We start from the raw sequence: 18,707 nt of genomic DNA, 5'->3' as shown, positions 1-18,707 counted from the left end.
TGGACACCAAGGGGGAAAGCGGCAGGGGGGGTGGGGGGGTGTGATGAATTGGGAGATTGGGATTGACATATATACACTGATGTGTATAAAATTGATGACTAATAAGAACCTGCTGTATAAAAAAAAATTTAAATTAAAAAAAAAAAACACCAAAAACTGAAAGGTAACTTCTACAGCCTATTAGTAGATAAGCTAGTGAGTACATTTAGGAGGTAACTGGCTTTTTTTTAATCGATTGCTACAGAGGCTGTGCCTCTTAGGAATGCTTGCTTACTGGCAAACTGGTCAGTGTTCTCACTTTGATCCTGTGCTGAGAAGTTGTGTGAAAACTTGATCCCGATGCTCCCTCACTGATAATTAGCAGATGCTTCTTCATCCTGTGGACTTTCTATTCCACCCCACAGGGAACAGACCAGGTCCCTCAAGGGCAGAGTAGTCACTGCTGACCCTCATTGCCCACCACAGGAAAGGCCCATCTCACATCAGTGTACATCGAGTAGTGTTAGCACCATTTATAGAGGAGAAAGTGTTCAGTGACTGGCTGTGGACACTGCAGTAATTACTGAACCTGGGATTAGGTCTCTGATCTGACTGGCTTGATAACCCACATTCTCTCTGTTTCTCAGAGGAAAAGAAAGAAGAAAAAAAAAACTTTCCTGCTTGGCAGGAGCTAGGAAGTGGCTTGTGAATTACTGCTTCTTTGCAAAGCTCTGCCTGATCAGATAACAACATAACCATTTTAAAGAAGATCAGAGAACATTCTCCTCCCTCCCACAAAACACACACACACAACTATAGGTTCTTCAACAAGCTGGGTTCCCCTGATTGTTGCTGAGAATTTGTCCTCTGCCCCTCCAGGGACGACAACTCTTGGGACTGTTTTTTAACTAAATAGTAACAACAAATGAGCTCCCTAATTGACTGCTTTTCACAGGAGTCCTCTCCCTTGAGCCAGCCACCTTCCTTCCCTCCCTTCCCTTCCTTCCAATTTTTAAAAGTTTTATCCATGGTGAATTGGGATGGAATACTGGGGAAGGCGTGAACTTGCAATGTATGAGGCACTGGAGATGTAGAGAGAGTAGCTATAGCACAATAAGATTGGATGGCTATTGCTAAGTGCCATTGATGTCTACAGAAGGATCGTGAACAGCTGAGGACAAGTACCAGGCAATTGAAAGCCAGATGTGGAACCAGAGGGCCTCTTTGTTTGCATACAAAGAAGCTCCCATCTCCTACAGTAAGAGGGAAGAGGAAGGTCCAAGCCCAGGACTTAATAGAGTAGCAGACCTTCAAAGACAGTTAAACACCCAACAAAGGCAGGTCTGTTATGCTAGGTCAGGACTCCTATTGGGAAAACCTGACACATCAGATGCAACGTCTGGTTATTTTGACTCCTCAAACCCCTGAGAACAGTCTGAGCCTATAGACATACCTCCCCATAATCCTCACTAGCCCTCCCCATCCCCATTCCATGATTCCATAGGAGCTGGAGGAGATCCTGAGGGTGCTGGAAGAAAGGGACCAAATATAAGATTGAATAGAGAAGAATTTTTGACTTGGAAGTGCTCCCCAGGATACAGAATTTAATTCCCTAGCAAGAATTCCAGGAGTCAGTACAAACTTGCTACTAGCATGGCTCCTAGAAACATGGAAAAAGTGATAGTCCATGTTGAGCAAAGTTAAAATTCCAGAATTGCTACAGTGGACAGTGAAGGCAGTGGCTACAAGGCTCAGGGAAGTGGGCATGCTGGATACACAATGGCTGGAAGCCCAAGAGGACATACCATGGACAAAGGTCATGAAGAATGTACTGGTCAGAGCTACACCAGCCTCGCTAAAAGTTCAAGGTGACTCTCTGCTATGAAGACACCATTACAGAGCTGTGTAGACTGATAGCAATAGGGATGATAGGACTCTGAAACAACAGAGGCCAGGTGGCAGCACAAAACCATCCAAAGTCGGTCATGATTACTGTAATGACTGGCAAGATCAGACAGAGTGGCAGCCAAGAAGGTCAGAACCACAGAGAGTTATAAGAATGGTTACTAGAATAGTGTCCCTAGAGAAGAAATAGATGGGCAGTTACCCAAATTGTACTACTCAGCTTACTAGTGGAAGAAATGAAAGATGGACGACCAGGAAGCTGAGGGCAGTTGCCTGATAAAAAGGCACATCGCTTGCCCAATTTCTGAACCTGAGCCAGTTTTCAAACCCAGAACTATTGATGGAAGTGGCTGGGTCCACAGGAGGAAAAACACTGCAATGTCATGGCACATATACACAGCACTGATTCCCCTAGGTCTTCCCCACAGGCACCTATGGCTATTTACTCAGGTAACTGTGCACTAGGGAAAAGGGAATAATACCCAGACATTCTGAAGACTGTTGGACATAGGACCTGAGTTATCACTGATGTGCAAAGACCTGATTCATCATGGCCCCCACGTTAGCGTGGGTCCTATGGTTGGGGGCCAGATAGTAACTGTAGTCCTGACTGATGTCCAGCTTACAGAGATCCACAGCATCTCTGGGCCCACCCAGTGGTCCATTACCCAGTCCTCAAATGTATAATTGGGGTGACCTATTTAGCAGCTGGGCCAACACCCACATTGCATGGTTGATCTGCAGAACAAGAGCTATCATATGGGGAAAGGCCAAATGAAGTCTCAAATTAACCCTCTCCCCAGGCATAAATAAATAGATAAATGTAAAGTCATATTGTGGGAGACAGGGGAATGGAGATTATGGCCACATTCTATCCCTCTGCTCCTCCTCTCCATCCTTGTTTGTTTGACCAAGCTGGTCCCTGAAGAAACTGGATGAATTAGGAAGGGTCATTGTAGACCATCACCAGCTCAATCAAATATAACGACAGACACAGGCACAGTGCCAGATGTGGTATCTTCATTAGATCAACTCAATACCACCTCAAGTATATGGTATATAGCTAGTGACTTGGTGAAGGCATTCTTTTCTCTTCCAATAAAAACAGAGGATCAAAACAATTCACATTTCTGAGAAAATGACAGTATACATTAACAGTTTTGTTCCAAGGCCATATGAAGTCCAAAGAGATCCAGATCTGCTGGACAACCACAGTACATCACATTGATCCACTGCATCGATTACATTATATTGATTGGGTCAGATGAGCAAGAGGTGGCTAGCACACTGGAGACCTTTGTAAGACGTGTGTTCCAGAGGGTTGGAGCTAAACCCTGAGAAGGTTCAGGAGCCTGCCACATCTGTAACATTTTTAGGAGTCCAGTCATCAGGTCCAGTAACCAGGACCTCTTCTCCAAAGTAAAAGACAAATTATTGCGTCTTGTACCTCCTACCATGAAGAGGGAAACATTCCAGGTAAACCTCTTCAAGTTCTTGAGTCAGCATATTCTACACCCAGAGATACTGCTCTGACTCATGTACCAGGTGATGTGAAAGGGTGCGAACTTTGAATGAGTCCCGGAGCAGCAAAGGGCTCTGCAGCCAGCCCAGGATGCCATGCAAGCAATCCTGCTGCTTGGGCCTTATGACCTGATAGACCCTATGGTGTTGTTGGAGATATCAGTGGTGAGGAAAGATACCATGTGGAGTTTGTGGCAAACTCCAGTGCGAGCCCCCAGGCTCTGGAGTAAGACCATACCTTCTGCAGTGAAGAATTATATGCCTTTGAAAAACAAGTTCTAACCTGCTAGTGGGCCCTGATAGAGAAAGAATGTCTAACCATGGGTCACCAACCAACCTTGTGGCTAGAACTGCCCATCAAATGCTGGGTCCTATCAGACCCAATGAGTCAGATTGGGTGGAAGTGGTGCCTCCAGGACTGAGCATAAGGAGGGTCAGAGGGCACAAGCAGGCTGCATGAACAGGTAACCCAGACCCCCCGTCACCTACCATGATTGCCTGAGAGCTCCTCCCTCAGGGCACACCTATGGCTGTATGGGACACCCTGTAAGACCAACTGAAAGAGGAGAAAAAAGCCTGAGCTCGTTTCATGGATGGGTCAGCTCCATATGTGGGAGCAAGCTGCAACTGGACAGTAGGTGCACTGCAGCCTCACACAGGGGTAGCCTTGAAAGACAGTAATGAAGGAAAATCCTCCCAACTGTCAGAGCTTTGAGCAGTGTACTGGTCATCCCCTTGGTGTAGAAAGGAGAAGTGACCCAAGGTTAGACTATATAGTGGCAAATGGCCTGGCTAGCTGTTTAGGAAAAACAGGAAGATCAGGGATAAGGGGTCTGGGGTAGAGGTATGTGGATGGACTTATGGAAATGGGGGTGAAGTGGGAAAATCTTTGAATCACATGTTAACATCCTCAGAGAGCATCCACCATTGATGAAGAACTAAACGACCAAGCAGACAGATGACTCAGCCCACTGACCTCAGCCAGCCTCTGTCATCAGCCGCTCCCGTGTTGGCATGATGGAAACATGAACAAAGTGGCTGAGGGGGCAAAGAGGGAGGCTATTCATGGGCCACAAATGTAGACTATCACTTACCAAAGATAATTTGGCTTCTGCTGCCACCAAAGTCATCCTGCCTGCAACAGAGACCAAAACGGAGTCCCCATTATGGCACCATATTAGTTGCTCTTCCTCAAGAGACAAAACCAGCCAGTTGGTAACAAGTTGACTACATTAGGCCCTTTCCATCCTGGAAGGTCCAGAAGTTTGTTCTTTACCCTCAGAGGAATAGATATATATTCAGGTTATGGGTTGGCCTTTTCCTGACCACAGAGGGTCCAACCAGCACCACCATCTGAAGCCTTTCAGAGTACTTTATCCACTGGTATGGGATTCCATATAATATCACCTCAGACCAGAGGGCTAACTATAGCATGGGGGGTGTGAGAGTCAGCTCATGACCATGGAATTCACCACCTAGAAGCTGCCAGCCTGAAAGAGCTGTGGAATAGTATACTGAAAGCATACCTAAAGTGCCATAGCAGAGGCAGTACTCTGTGAGTACGGGTGCCACCCTCCAGGATTCCATACATGCATTGAATCAAAACACTGTATATGGTACTGGGCCCCCAAAGGGAAGGACACAGAGTCTGAGTACCAAGGTGTGGAAGCAGGAATAGCTCCACTTAACATCAAGCTCATTAATCCACTTTCTGCTTTGTGTCCCCTGACTCTGAGCTCTGCAGGACTGGAAGTCCTGGTCCCACTGAATTATGAGCTAGGGCACTTCGGGCTTCCTCTGTCCAGGCACCAGCAGGCCAAAAGAGGAGTCATGGTTTGGTAGAGTAATTGATCCCGATCATCAGGAAGAGGAAGGGCTGCTATTATTAGCAGTGGGGACGGGGAGGAGTATCTTTGGCACCCAGGTGTAGAAAACAGATGTTTCAAAGAACACGGTATATCATTTATAGCCTACCCTTCAGGATTATCGGATTCTAGTCTTATTCCTCAACTCAAGCTGTTTTGCAACTCTTTGTTAAGTTGTAGGAAATGTAAATTCTGTCTTGTCTGGTAGTGATTTTAATGGACTTTCTTCCCACTGTAGAGAAAAACTTTGTCTCTACCTGCAATTCATCCCAACTTTCATTTATGCCATAAATGTCTGTGCTTTTTGGCTTCCCTGAACTTTTGTATATATACACATATCTCATTCATCTTTGTATCTGTTGAAGAGTCATGCTTTTGTCTTTTTTCTGGAAAGAAAATTATTTTTTAACACAGGTGACCTGGGCACCCTTGATACTCCCTTGATACTCCCAATTGTGCCTGTAAACAGAGAGATACAGAAACCTCAGCCCAAGGACACAGTGACCAGGGCCCAGGCCCCTTGGGGGTAAGGTATGGGTCATATCATCAGACTAGCCTCTGAAGCTGGGAGAGCTGATAACTGACGAGGAGAGGCATCTAGAGTGAAGGAGCATCAACTGTGGCCCAGAGACCCACTGCATCAGTGGGGGGCTGGCTTGTCCTGCTAACCTCCCTCGGGAAGAAAAGCTCACCACAATCCTGGAAGAACTGCTATCTGGACATGTGTGGAAAAGTGAGCCGAATGACACAAAGGGTGGACTAAGGTGGACACAGAAGTGCCCCGCCCAGATCTCTGTCCAAGGAAGGACTTGCTTCACAGGTGTCGGGGCACAGGTACGGGGGCTGCTGTGAGCAGTGTCTCTGGTTGACAGCTCCTCCAGGGTCTGCCTCAGTGGCAGACAGCTACCTCGCTCCAAACCATGCCCTTTCTGGGGCAATCAACATCCAGTGACTAGACGAATCCACGTGGAGTGACTGTTCTTTATGCCGGGCATATAAATGCTCAGCCATCTTGTCCCAACACATGACAACTCTGAGGGACAATATTCACCCCAGGGCCTCATGCTGGATTGGCCAAGGGTTTGTCGGCCCCTCTCTGTGGTTCAACTTCTTCCTCCACCCATCCTGCTTCTCCCTTTAATTTCACAGGTGTAGCACTCTAACAAATATGGTATACCCCATGCTTCCTCTCAGCACCTTCTACTGGAGAGCCTACCCTGGGGCACTAGTCTCCTTGCTTCTAATCTATCTTCCCTCTGCAATCTGGAACTTTGTTTTGTTTTTGTAAACACACATCCAACCATGTCATTTCATCAGTGACTCAAAATCATCAGTGACTTCTCAGACCACGGTATTTGTTCCCTTAGACATGCCAGGAGATATGAGAAGCCAAAAATTTTACTCTTCTGAAATTTTAAATGTTACCTACAATCTGTCCTATATATTGTAGGACACGAGGCTCTTAAGAATCCGACCTCCGTCTGCTAGTTCCCCTTCATTTCTACCCATCCTTGGAATGGAAGCTTCAGGAAGGCCTGTCCCCCTGCCTCCATGCGTGAGGCTGATTCTCCAGAGCATTTCCCCTCCTGCCCTTCACCTGCCCAGGAAAAGCCAGCAAGCACTTTCACTTTCCTTCAGAAAAACTAACATGCCCCTGCTCTTACATTCCACCAGTGCCCCCTTTAGAACACTCCTTATCTCTATCAAGTCTGGTCATTTGTCAGTCTCTACCCACCACCCCAGATTTCCCCCCCATTCTAGACTGTTCTTGAGGGCAAGGGTGCTATCTAATTTTCTCTCCTCAGTGCCCAACCATAATGCCTGGTTTACGCTAAGAAGTATCAGTGTAATTGAAAACATGAGTTGAATAAATTTGGCCAAAGATAATTCGTGTATATGAATGTTAATAGCAGCTTTATTCACAATGCAAAAAAACTGGAAACAACCAAATGTCCATCAACAGGTGAATGAATAAACAAATTGGGTAAATTGTCTTGGTCTGCTAGGGCTACCATAACAAAATACCACACACTGGGTAGCTTAAATAACAGAAATATATTTCTCGTTGTCCTGAAGGCTGGTAGTAGAGATCAAGGTGTTAGCGGATTTGGTTTCTCTGGAAGCCTAACTGCTTGGCTTGCAGATGGCTGCCTTCTCGCTGTCTTCACATGGCCCCTTCTCTGTGGACACATCAAAAGGTAATTTTAAAAGAGGATATAGTCATGCCTTTCATAGAATTATAGATTTTATTTGTCATTAATTAATAAGAGAACCCATACAATGTTACAACCTGTTCAGAAGAGAATCTGAAACGCAGGCAAATATATAGACATCTGGAATGGTGAGAAAAATTTACAAATAAATGCAAAATCAGCAAAACTGGTCAATATCCATAGGTCAATTCCACCAACTATAATTGGCATTCGTATGGATGAAAATAATTTGCATTACTGTCAGTTTTTCTACAATTTATAGAATTGTAAAATAACTCAGATAACCTGAAAGGATGCAGTAGACAGTACATCCAATAATGTATTTTTGGACCATTTCAAAGTTTTTTGCATTTTCCTCTATACTTTAACTCCTCCAGCCCAAATTATGCAGTTATTTATCAGGTCATTTGACATGATTAAACACACACACACATCCCCCAAAATGTTTTGTTCTCAACACCCTAGAGAAAAATCCTGTTCAGCTTTCGCCAGTTAGCTAAAGCCAGAAGCCTGGCTCAGGTCCTGGGGCAGATGGAATCCACCTCAGTTCTCCTCTTATTTCCTCTAAATCTTCACAGAAATGGCCCAAACTCACTAAGAGATATTATTAGCAGTATCAACATTAGCAAGAGAAAGATTGTTTTTGTCTTAGATGCTCCATGCTGAAGAAGTTTTAAAAGCTAAGCACCTTTTTGGTGACTTAGAGGGATGTACCAACCATGATTTTCACCGCTGCTCTCCTGGGGGCAGAAACAAGTCCCCAGGGCCCAGCTCCTAAGACTGCTGCAGAAATGGAGCCGGACGTTGCTGGGGAGACGTTGGTGAAGAGGCCCAAGAGAGAGAAAGGGGAGGAGGAGAGTAGAGAGGTGATTCTGGGTGAACAGCATCTTGGGGGGAAAAGAAAACAGCCATGGACCGTGCCAGAGAAACTTTCCAAATGTGGCTGCTTATGAAGGGGTTATGTGGGGCTTAATGGGGCAGGACTTTGCACGTACAAAATCAGAGCTTTCAAGGGATGGCAAACCCTCAGACACTGGCACTCCCAGAAGGCTTTCTAAGAAGTTATAGAGAATCCACTTTAGCCTGACCCCTGAGCCCACTGGCCATATGGGGACTCTTCTCTCCTCAGCTCAGTAAAGGTAGCACCTCACACCCTTCCCCAGCAAGCTCTGAAAAGGGCCACCGTGTCACAGCCCTCTACACACTAAACATACCTCTGCAGTCAACCCCAGATTCTCCTTGGGGCGGTATCTTCTCTTTGAACACCCTAACCTCCTCCAGACCCCATCCACCCCTTCACTCTCCACCATAGCTCTTAAAACTGGTTTTGGACCCAACCTCTTCTTACCTTTTTGTTACCAGCTGATCCTTTTATTACTTCTATGGCCCTTAAGTCTGTAAAGATTTTGTCCAACAAGCCAACCATATTTATTGCATAATAATCCTTGTCCCCATGACAACCCACGTTGTCATCCTGAGTTGATACAATACCAGTCAAAAGCAAAGACACTTCTCATGGTAAATGTATAATTTCCTTTAGACTTCTTTAAATATGGGATATAGCTTACGCTCCCCTCCCCATCAGGTGTCTAGGGACCCCAGGTTGGGAAACCCCGCTCTGAGGATTAATGTTGAGTGAGTGCAACCAAGTCTCCCTTGCTCTCCCTTTTCTCAGATGGGCAAAGTGAGGCTGTTAGTTTTAAGGTGAATTGACTTAGTCAAATTGACAAAGAATCAGAATGGAAATTGAGGGTTTTATTTTTTAAAGTCTTACCTTTTTTGGTCTCTAACTCCTCAGCATTAGATTTCCTTAAAAAATAAAATAAAATTTAGCTTGGATGGGCTGCCACTTGCCCCCAAGGGGCAAGATTTTCTGCTTGCAGCCTGGCCCTCTCTATGGGATCCTAGAATTTGCTGCACAGCAGCTGCCTGCTCCTCCCCTCTGGGTCAAGAGACCTAGACCACCCCGACAAGAAGGAACCTGAGAGATTGTCTGGTCCAGGTTGTCCCAAAGTGTGTTCCTTAAGATGTTAATTGCTATTTGGGGGGAAACAGTTTCTGTGGTCAATTACTTTTGAGAAAGGCAAAGTTAAGCAAAGGTAAACTGGTTTAGTTTTGTTTTGTTTTCACTTCAGGACTTGGCCGAGTCTTTGAAATGCCTTTGGGCCTAATGACCTGCCAGGAGGATGAGATGGCATGTATTATCGCCCAAATTTATCAGACTTGAAATCTCTTTTTCACAGGAGACCTACTCATACCCCACAGGGCCCTGGGGTTCTGAGAAGCTTAGTTTGGGACCTGTTAGTCCAGCCCAGCATTTCCAGATGAAGAAACTGAACTCCTCGGAGTGACCAGTCCTTGGACGCACAAGTAGATGTGGTCCCGCCAGAGCTGAACCCAGGTTGCCAGAGTCTAATCCTGAACTTTTCAAATTGGGGTCTTTTCCTCTATACCTCACCCGCCACATATTTAACCCAGGAAAAAAACTTTCCAATGGCCCCCGGAAGTGGAGGGAATTTGCTCAGAGAGAGGCTGCTTCGGAGGCTCGTTTGTGTCCGGAGCAAAACCTGCCAGGCTCGTGGGGGCAGGAGGGAATGGCGAGGCAAGAACCCCTGCAGGACGAGGTGCTGCACAGCCTGGGGCTAGAAAGGGCTCCCCGAGGCTTTCATAGACTCTCATATGTCTTAATCCAGTTATTGAATAGTACTGAGCACTTTCTGTCTTTTCTCAAGATCAAAAACTGTCACAAACATGACTCCAGCTCTCAGTCAACCTCCAATACCTTTCTCCCTGCATCTGCTCTCATTTTGTTAATGAGAAAATTGACTTGGCCAAGATGACTGTGGTTACTGACAGACAGGTGAAAGCTAGGTGTCCTCTCCTTATATTGATGACGGCCTCCCACAGGCTAGGCATGGGAGAGTGGGAGGGAGAGTGTTAAAATATTTGCCTAAGCCCAGTCATTTCCTTGTGATTAGGATTATGAAATGAAAAGCTACAGTTCGGGCTCACACGGGAACGGATGCCCAGCAGAGTCAGGGTGGGTACAGGGTGAGTGGCCCTCAAGGGCAGTGAAGTCTGGAGTCCATCTCTCCAGGGAAGGTCCTGTCCCATCCCAGCAGCTCCCTGCCTGCCCGCTTGGGGGAGCAGTGCAGGCTGACCCCGACCAGGTAGGAACCACGCCTTTGTCCTTCTTGGGTCTTAGTCAATTCAGGCACGCGTGGCAAAGGACAGCATGGCATACGTGTATTCACACTTGTGTGTTGGCGTGTGCAGAGCGGCTGCTCTCTGGAGGTGCCCAGTTGTCGTGTTGCCTGTTATGTACCTGGTGTCTTCTCTCAACATATTTTTGCATGCTTCTCTCTTGTTATTTTCTCCTCTCCCCTTCCCCATCTATTTCTTCTTCTGAGAGCTATTTTATCTCCAAGTTTCCAGGCTCATTCAGAATTGAAGTGTAAGGTCCACACCACTGTCTGTGACCAATGGCCATTTTGGGGAAAGAGAGGAGGGGCAGGTGCAAGGAGGCCTGAGCATCAGGCGTAAATGGCAGTCACCAGGAAGCCCAGATGCCGGTCTTCGCCCTGCCAGTGACCCACTTTCTCACAGGCCCTGGGGCAGGATGGGCCATACTGAGCGAATGAACCAAATCCTCTGAAATGACCTTGATCCTCTTAGCAGCAGTGGCCCCCTCTTCTCCTCTTAGGCATCCTTACCTGATAGGGATTTTTTCTTTCATTTAACCATGTGGCATCTAGTCAATAGCTTTTATGTGCCGGGCACGTGTTGGGGCCAGGAACGCGCATGTGGATCGGGAAGCACTCTGTGACGTGTCAGATGTTGACAACACAGTGTGATAAGTTCTTTGGCAGAAGCGGGCCCAGGATGCCCTAACCCAGGTTGGGAGGACTGCAGAGGATGTTGGGAAGGTGTCCTTGAAGAGGCGACATTTGAGCTGAGTGTGGAAGGTCTAGGAGGAGACATCCAAGTTGGGATGGGATGTATATGTGTGTGGAGTGAAGCAGTGTGTTTCAGGCTGAAGGAAAGATGGGCAAAGGCGAGGAGATGTGAACCATTGTGGCCAGTCGGGGGAACTAGAAGCAATTCAATATGGTGGGTGTGCAGGACAGGCTGTCGGGGTAGTGAAAGCAAGGCTGGAGGGACCCCTGTGCCATAAGAAGGAGTTTGACTTTTAACCTGAGGACTTGGGCTTCTTGAAACTGGGCCTCAAAATCACCTGGGAAGCTTATTAGGAAACAGATTCCTGGCCTAACTCCAGCTAAGGAATCAGAATCTTCAAGGGTGAGACCTGAGCAACAGCCTTTTGAGCAGAGTCCCAGGAGAGTCTACACAGACACCGGTCAGATTAAACCTTGGGAAATCGTGGGAGGGTTCCAAGCAGGGGAGAGGCAGGCACATGGGAGACCAGTCCCGACACTCTCTTGAGCCTCTGCTGGAAGGAAATGATGAGGGCCCGAGGGGAGGCCCTGGGCGGTGAACAGCGTCCCCAGGAGTTGCTGCCAGGATCAGTTGCCTGAGTGCTCCTCCAACCACGTGCCCCATGACCAGGACGGGAGTGACCAGGAAATTGTGCTTTCCAGCTGGACGAGCTCCTTCAGGCAGTACAGTGGAGGGATGGCAGAGGCGTCCCTCCCACCCATTCCCACCCCACCTGCTCTAACGCAGTGACCTCGAAGGACTATTTCACCCTTTCCCTCCATCCTAAGTGAAACCCTATTTCCACATCCCACAAGGCTCCTTATTCAAGCTGAGTGCTCAGAGCACACTGGGGGAGGGTGGGGAGGAGAAGTGAGGCTTGTGTTTTCAGCCAGGCTAAGGGGAAGGAGGCTTCCTGGGATGGTGGGTTTCCCTTGGTGATTCCAATGGAGCAAGGGGACTACGTGATGGCTAGTTACTATATATTCGTGCTCCTCCTAGATTTCTCTCCAAAGGTTGGTAATGAAAGTGTCTGATACACAAGGAAATAAGGCAGTTCCCCAGCCCAGAAACGCGCCTTGCTCAAGGCTAAGGCCTGATGCAGACCACCCTCTAGGGCCTCCCACCTCAAAGGACGGGGTCCAAACTCCTCACCCCGGGCCTAGAGGCCCTCAACCAGGGGCGGCCAGTGCAAGCCCTGCGCTGCAGCCTCACCCCGGCCCCCAGGCTTTCCCAGATTAACTTTTACACTTAACGCTTAAACCAGGGAGTTTCACACCTCAGTGCCTGTGTTTATGCTAATCCCCCCCCTCTGACGGGCCTCTCCCACCCCTCCCCCTCCGTCTGGCTAATTCCTGCTCTTGCTGCAAGACCCAGCTCTCCTTGATACCCCCCGTCCCACCCGACACGCATCTCAATCTTGCTATTCCTGTGAATGACCCACACCTCTACGCTATGCTAACCTTGATGGGACCACTTACACGGCAAGTTTAAGCACCTGCCCCTCCCCCACTCCACCTTGACCGGAAATTCCTCAAGGGCAGGGTCTGTGGTACTACATTTTGTCTCCCCAGTGCCTGGCACATAGTAGGAGCTCAAGAGATATTTGCTGAACCAAATAGAAACCAGATGAATGAGAAGTGCCCTCAGACATGTGAATGCCATGATAATTTAAGAGCATTCTAAGGATTTGCTTATTGGTGTTTTTAGGACAGGTGCCTCTGTATAGCTATGACACCCCATCCCCCTGTTAAGAGCAAAACAACAAACTTAATGAGTAAATTGAAGGTGATTATTTGCATCTTAAAAGGTTGAGGGCAGGTCTCCTTTAAATATTAAGCCCTTGCTAGAACTTTCAGAAACTTGCCTTACAGATCATTAACGTCTGGGGGAGGGGTGGGAGCAGGAGTCCTGGAGCTGGAACCTCTAAGAGGCTGAGCTCCAAAGCTGCACCTCTGAAAGGAGGAAGCAAGGCAGAAGGTCTTGGACCCAGACAGAACTGGGCTCAGACTCTGGCTATACTAGCTGTGTGGCCTTGGGCAAGTCCCTTAACCTCTCTGTACCCCGATTTCCGTATTCCTAAAGTGGGGATACACCATACCTACTTTGCAGGGTTGTTGTAAAGATCTAAAAGGTCCTACGTAGAATGCCTTCCCTCATAGGAGGTCCCCAATAATAGTAATAATATCGTTGTTGGTAGGGTTGACATGGCACATGGAGGGGAAGAAGGAGTCTTTTGAGGTTTACAGGATTTTACCTGGGCTGGCAGAATAGGAAGGCAGAAAGGATCCAGAGATGTAAGGGCCAGACCATCATGGCAACATAATTTGACTATCACAGCACTTCACAATTATTTTTACTTCTTTAAACGGAATCTTTCCATGTTGAACATGCAGAATGCTGGCAACAGCACTGTACTGTGTGGTTAATGTGAGGGTCTTGGACTTATTAGCTCTGTGACCTTGGGCAGATCACCTAACTCAGTTTCTTCATCTGTAGAAAGGAGACAGTAAACAGTACCCATCTCTTAAGGCTGCAGTATGAGACAAGGAATGTAAGGCGCTTAACCCAATGCCAGGTGCACAGGGCACCCTCCACAAATGGTACCAGTTACTGTATTATGAAGTGATCGGTACTAACAAGCACAGAATGGTAAGTGCCCTGTTGGAGGAACCGCTTGCTCTGGGAATATGGAGGGGGGGAGGGGTTAACTGCAAGAGCACTACCCACGACTCTGGAGACCACCCATCCCAGAGCTGTGTGACCTTGGGTCTGTTCTGTAACACAGGGGGTTTGCCCTAGATAATCTCCCAGGTTCCTAAATTAGCCCAAGGTTAGTCCACCCACAGCTCCCCAAACAGCTGCTCTCAGACCTGGATGCTTTTGCCCTGCCCAGATGCCCCCTTCCCCCTCTTCTGCAGGGTAACTCCTACTCACTCAAGGACAGGCCTCCTTACCATCCTTCCCTGCCACGCTTCCTGGCTCTGCGCAGCAGTTAGCGCACTGCGTGGTCCTTACTGTTGCTAGGTCTGTCATCTAGATGGTGATTGCAGTGCCTCAGTGCAAATAGAGAGCAACCGCGCTTGAGAGTGAAGCTTGTTGGCAGAAGGAAACGATCAGCACTTTTCCTTTGTAGAGATTTCCGGAAGCTCCTGGGTCCTAATTCTCTTACTGTTTCCCGTTTTTTGGTGGAAAAATAGGTTTGGAAATAGTTGGGGACCTGTCCCCTCCCTCTGGGCGGAAAGAGGAAGCAAGCCCCGTTGGTTGGGGCCACAGCTGCTGGTCAAGTCCTTTGCAGCTACTTCATCCCAGGTCTGGAAAAAGTGACAAGGTGTCTTCAGGAGTGCCCAGAACCCCCGAGAATCGGTCCCCATTCAAGGCGACTGCCAATGCAGGCACCTGGCTCTCCCCTTAGCAGGACAGGATGTGGGAACTCGCGTCCACTACGGGTCCCCTCGCGCCGCTGGAAAGCGGAAACAAATGACCTTGACCTCCAAGGAGACGGCCCCTCGGAGAGGGCTACTCCTCCGGAAAAGTTGTCTAAACAAAGGGCATTCCTCAGCTTCCACCCAGACAGCCCACAGCCTCCTCCCCACGCCCCGGGTGTAGGGTTACACTCCTTCCCGCGAAGCTCTGGGAGAAAGTGGTGTTTCCGCAGCTTTGGCTCGCGTGGAGCCGCGTCCCACGGCCGCGCTCTCCCAGAAGCCTCGGCTGCGGGCGCTCGCCGGGCGGACTGGGCGACCCGGGCCGCGAGAGGTTAGGTCCGGCGGCCCGGAAGGCAGCCCCCGCCCCGTCCGAGTCCCCAAACTCGCGGGCGTGCTCTCTGCTTAGACGTCTGGAGGGCATCGCTCGCCTCCGCCGGGAGGGGCAGCTCCGCAGGGTGCGGGCGGCCGGGACCGGGGCCGCGGCGAGCGCGGAGGGCGGCGGGGCGGGGTGGGGGCGAGGGCCGCTCCTCTAGCCCCTTCCGCCGCCCCTCCTTTCTGCTCTCCCGCTCCCTCTTCCCGTCCCGGCCGGGAAGGCGCCGGGCTTGGCCTCTCTCCCCTTCGTGGCCGAACCATGAGCTAGCAGCCCATGCCGCTTCCTCCCCGCCCGACCCCGCGTCCCCTCCCCGGACCCGGAGGGAGGCCGCGGCCAGCGGGTCGGCTGCTCCGGCCCGACCCCACTCGGAGCCCCGGGGCGGCCCGCAGAGCCGGGAGCCGAGCCGGGAGCGCCCCGAGGGCCGAGGCCTGCGGGCCGCACTCTCGGAGCCCCGGCCGAGCCCGCGCGCCCCCGGTCCCCGAAGCGGGCCCAGGAGGGAGAGGGCGGGAGAGGAGGCCCCGGCCTCGCCGGGGATGGAAGGGATGGAGGCGGCGGCCCGACCTGCTGGCGGCAGCCTTCAGTGAGTACGGAGGAGGCGAGGCGACGAGCGGGCCGCGGGTGGCGGGACCGCCAGTGGGGAGCGGGAAGGGAGGGTCGCAGGGGAGGCCCGTCCGTCACGTCCGTCTTCATTTCAGCGTCTCCGGGTTAGAGAAGTACAGCACTTGGGCCGTAGACTTCGGCGGTGCCGAGCTGCACAAGTCGATACCCACTGTTCCCCAGGGGAAGGTCGCATCCTTCCAGGTCTCCGGAGATGGATGATCTCTGGAATGCTGTTCGAGTTTACCCGAAAGAAAGTTCTTGTAATGTGACTGAAATTGCTCCCATTACCTTCACATCCCCTGCTTTCTGGATTGAACCTTAGAAGAGAGGAACGGGTGGCTGGGCTGCCAAGACAAAGCTGGTAACTTCTAGATTAACTGGTGTAGTAAATGATCTCTTCCTCCCAAAGATAGGCCTTAAACTTCACAGGCTTAAAACTGAGGTAACATACACACTGTGTGTGTATTTTGCTTGGTGAAATATGTGTATTCCTGAAACGTAAAAATTGAATTGTAGTAAGTGACTATAGAGGGACTTGGCATTTAAGAGAATTCGTGGTGAATCGTTGGTCAATATATGAGGTGAATAACTCCTTGTTTGTAATTTGTGTCAATATGGACGCATGTATTCATGTAAATACATGCAGTTTACTTCAAGTGGGACATATCTAGATGTATGATGGAGAAGGAGCATGTTCTCAGAGAGCAGGATAAATATTAAGACATTGTGGCATGTATGTGTGCACAGAACAACTTGGTGAGTAAAATCTCGTGCTCACTTTTGTTCCCTCTGAAGACATTGACATCAACCGTGCCACCAAGGGGCTGTGTAATTTGGGCAAGTCACTTAACCTGTCTAGACCAATATTCTCATAGGAGTAAGGGGGGGGGTACACTGTCACTGAGTGCTTTGGAAGAGCCCTGGCCTTGGGAGGAGAAGCTTTGCATTCCCAACTGGGCCTCCCTTAGTTCCCGTGTCACCTAATCTCTCTGTGCCTCAGTTTCTCTGTCTGTAAAAATGAGGATAATAATCCTGTCCTGGCAGAACTGCGTAAGGATTATTTGCGAGAGCGTGTTTGAAAGTGCTTGCAGGCCTGCCTGGCACGGAGCAGATGCTGATAGGCGTTGGTGCCTAATCCTGGCCACCCTGTGGGCACAGCCCCATGCTGCGCTCCTGTGGTTTGAGCACAGGGGGCCCCTTCCGCCAGAGGGTCAGATCCTGGGTGGTATCTTCCTGAAGTCCATCCTCTGTGTTGGCTCCCCTTGGAAAGGGAAGAGCTTGTTGGCCCTTAGCAGGTGTTGCCATCCTCCTCTGAGGCCTGACACCTATCAGGAAAGCAAGAAGCCAGGGGTTGGGAAGTCTGGCTCCCATTTTCACTCTGGTCCACATTGGGCAGAAGATTGGTTGTTGTTTGACTCTCCACTGTGCCCCACGTGTAAAATGGGGGTAGAAAAATGAGAACACTACTTAGACTTGGAAGAAAAACCTCAGTAATAACTTATGTGTACCATCCAATGATTTGTACTCTTCGAGGTGCTTTCACATTGTCTAGGGGGCATCCCCTGCTCTGACCCCAAGTTATTTTTCTCTGGACAGGGCTCTATCCAGGGCACTTTGGGGACCCAGGAGGTTGTTGGAGCTAGCCAGGTGCTGGGTCTAAGGAGCTCTGTCTGTTTTCTCCTCCAGAGGACCCAAAGTAGGGAGCAGAACAGCCAGCTCCATGGAGGTGACCTCAGCTGTGGAGGGAAGTGGCCCTGAGCCACAGCCGGAGAATGGACACCTCCCAAGACACTGGCCCTGTCCTCGAGAAGACAGAACACCCAGTCTGATGGCCCCCCAGCCTCCTGGGGCACAGGGGATACAGCTCCAAGGCCCCTCCGTGCTGGAGTCCAAGGTGAGGGCCTTGAAGGAGAAGATGACAGCAGGCAAACAGGGGGCAAGCCCCTGCCTCACTTCTCACGAGCGGCCATCCCTCAAGAAACCCAAATGCCGACGAGTCAAGGTGGGTGGAACCAGGACTCCATCAGAGGGGTCTTCCCTACCTGATGCCGTGGTGGTCCATCATGCTCAGAACCCAAACGACGGGCTGCTGGACAGCAGCGTCACTGAGGAGGAGTCCGCCAGGAACGGGGCCCCCGGGCCTCCCAGGTTGCCTGCCTCTGGGCTCCAGAGCTGGAACAGGAGGAGCCCGTGGCCTCCAGAAGCAGTACGGACACTGCCTGACCACGACAGGGCTCTGCCGCCAGGGCCCAGCTCTTTGCAAGAGAGCCCCATGCACAGAGTCACTCCAAGCCAGCCTGAGGGCTCTGGTCCTTGTAACAAAACCACCCACAGGCCCAGCCTGAGGAAAGGAAGATCATACCCCCTGCAGGATGGTCTCGTCTCACAGGAAGACCTGGACAGCTTGTCTCTGACGTCCGAGGAGGACTTCGTCCCCAGGCCAGCCCTGCTGGGGGAGCTCTGGAGAGCTGGAGACCTGGGGGCCCTGGGCACCGGGGGCAGCACCTTGTCCCTGTCTGACCGCGTGGAGAGGAACCGCCTTCTGCTGCAGGAGATGCTAAGTGTTGGGGGGCAGGGCCCCTCGAAGGTGGGAAGCCCCGCCTGGACTTCATCCCGGGACAGAGCTGTGCCAGGTAAGGCCCACTCTGTGGGTGTGGTGGTGGAGGCACAGGAGGGAGTCCAGGAGAAGGAAAGGGGGAAGGGGGTTACCGCGGAAGGGTGGGGCGGGAAAGGGGGAGAGCACGGCTGGCTGTCGCCAAATTCATCAGGATGTCCGCTTAGTCTTGGCTTTGACAGAGATTCTTTACCACCTCACAGCCAGCCCCATCTGCTAAAGTCCCCCCAGATCCCCCAGACCGATGGGAGGCCATCCTCTGTCCTTGGGGTGGAGGCT

General features: G+C 50.2%; 1 protein-coding gene across 3 annotated transcripts in view; it reads left to right on the top strand.

The window, feature by feature from the left end:
* The first annotated feature begins 15,030 nt into the window (after nt 1-15,030).
* Nucleotides 15,031-18,707, top strand: part of KIAA1614 (KIAA1614 ortholog) — a 37,072-nt gene continuing 33,395 nt past the window's right edge. The window contains exons 1-3 of one of the 3 annotated variants that reach the window (XM_061183050.1): nt 15,780-15,794; nt 15,910-16,175; nt 17,501-18,447. In XM_061183050.1, coding sequence (XP_061039033.1) covers nt 17,535-18,447 — 913 coding nt within the window. In that variant the 5' untranslated portion in view covers nt 15,780-15,794; nt 15,910-16,175; nt 17,501-17,534. Of the gene's footprint in view, nt 15,795-15,909; nt 16,176-17,500; nt 18,448-18,707 lie in introns of all 3 variants that reach the window. The other 2 variants (XM_061183049.1, XM_061183051.1) reach the window with 2 other exon arrangements.

This window comes from Eubalaena glacialis, chromosome 3 (genome assembly GCF_028564815.1).
Source record: "Eubalaena glacialis isolate mEubGla1 chromosome 3, mEubGla1.1.hap2.+ XY, whole genome shotgun sequence".
Lineage (NCBI taxonomy): Eukaryota > Metazoa > Chordata > Mammalia > Artiodactyla > Balaenidae > Eubalaena > Eubalaena glacialis.
This window is presented reverse-complemented; position numbering and strand designations above follow the sequence as displayed.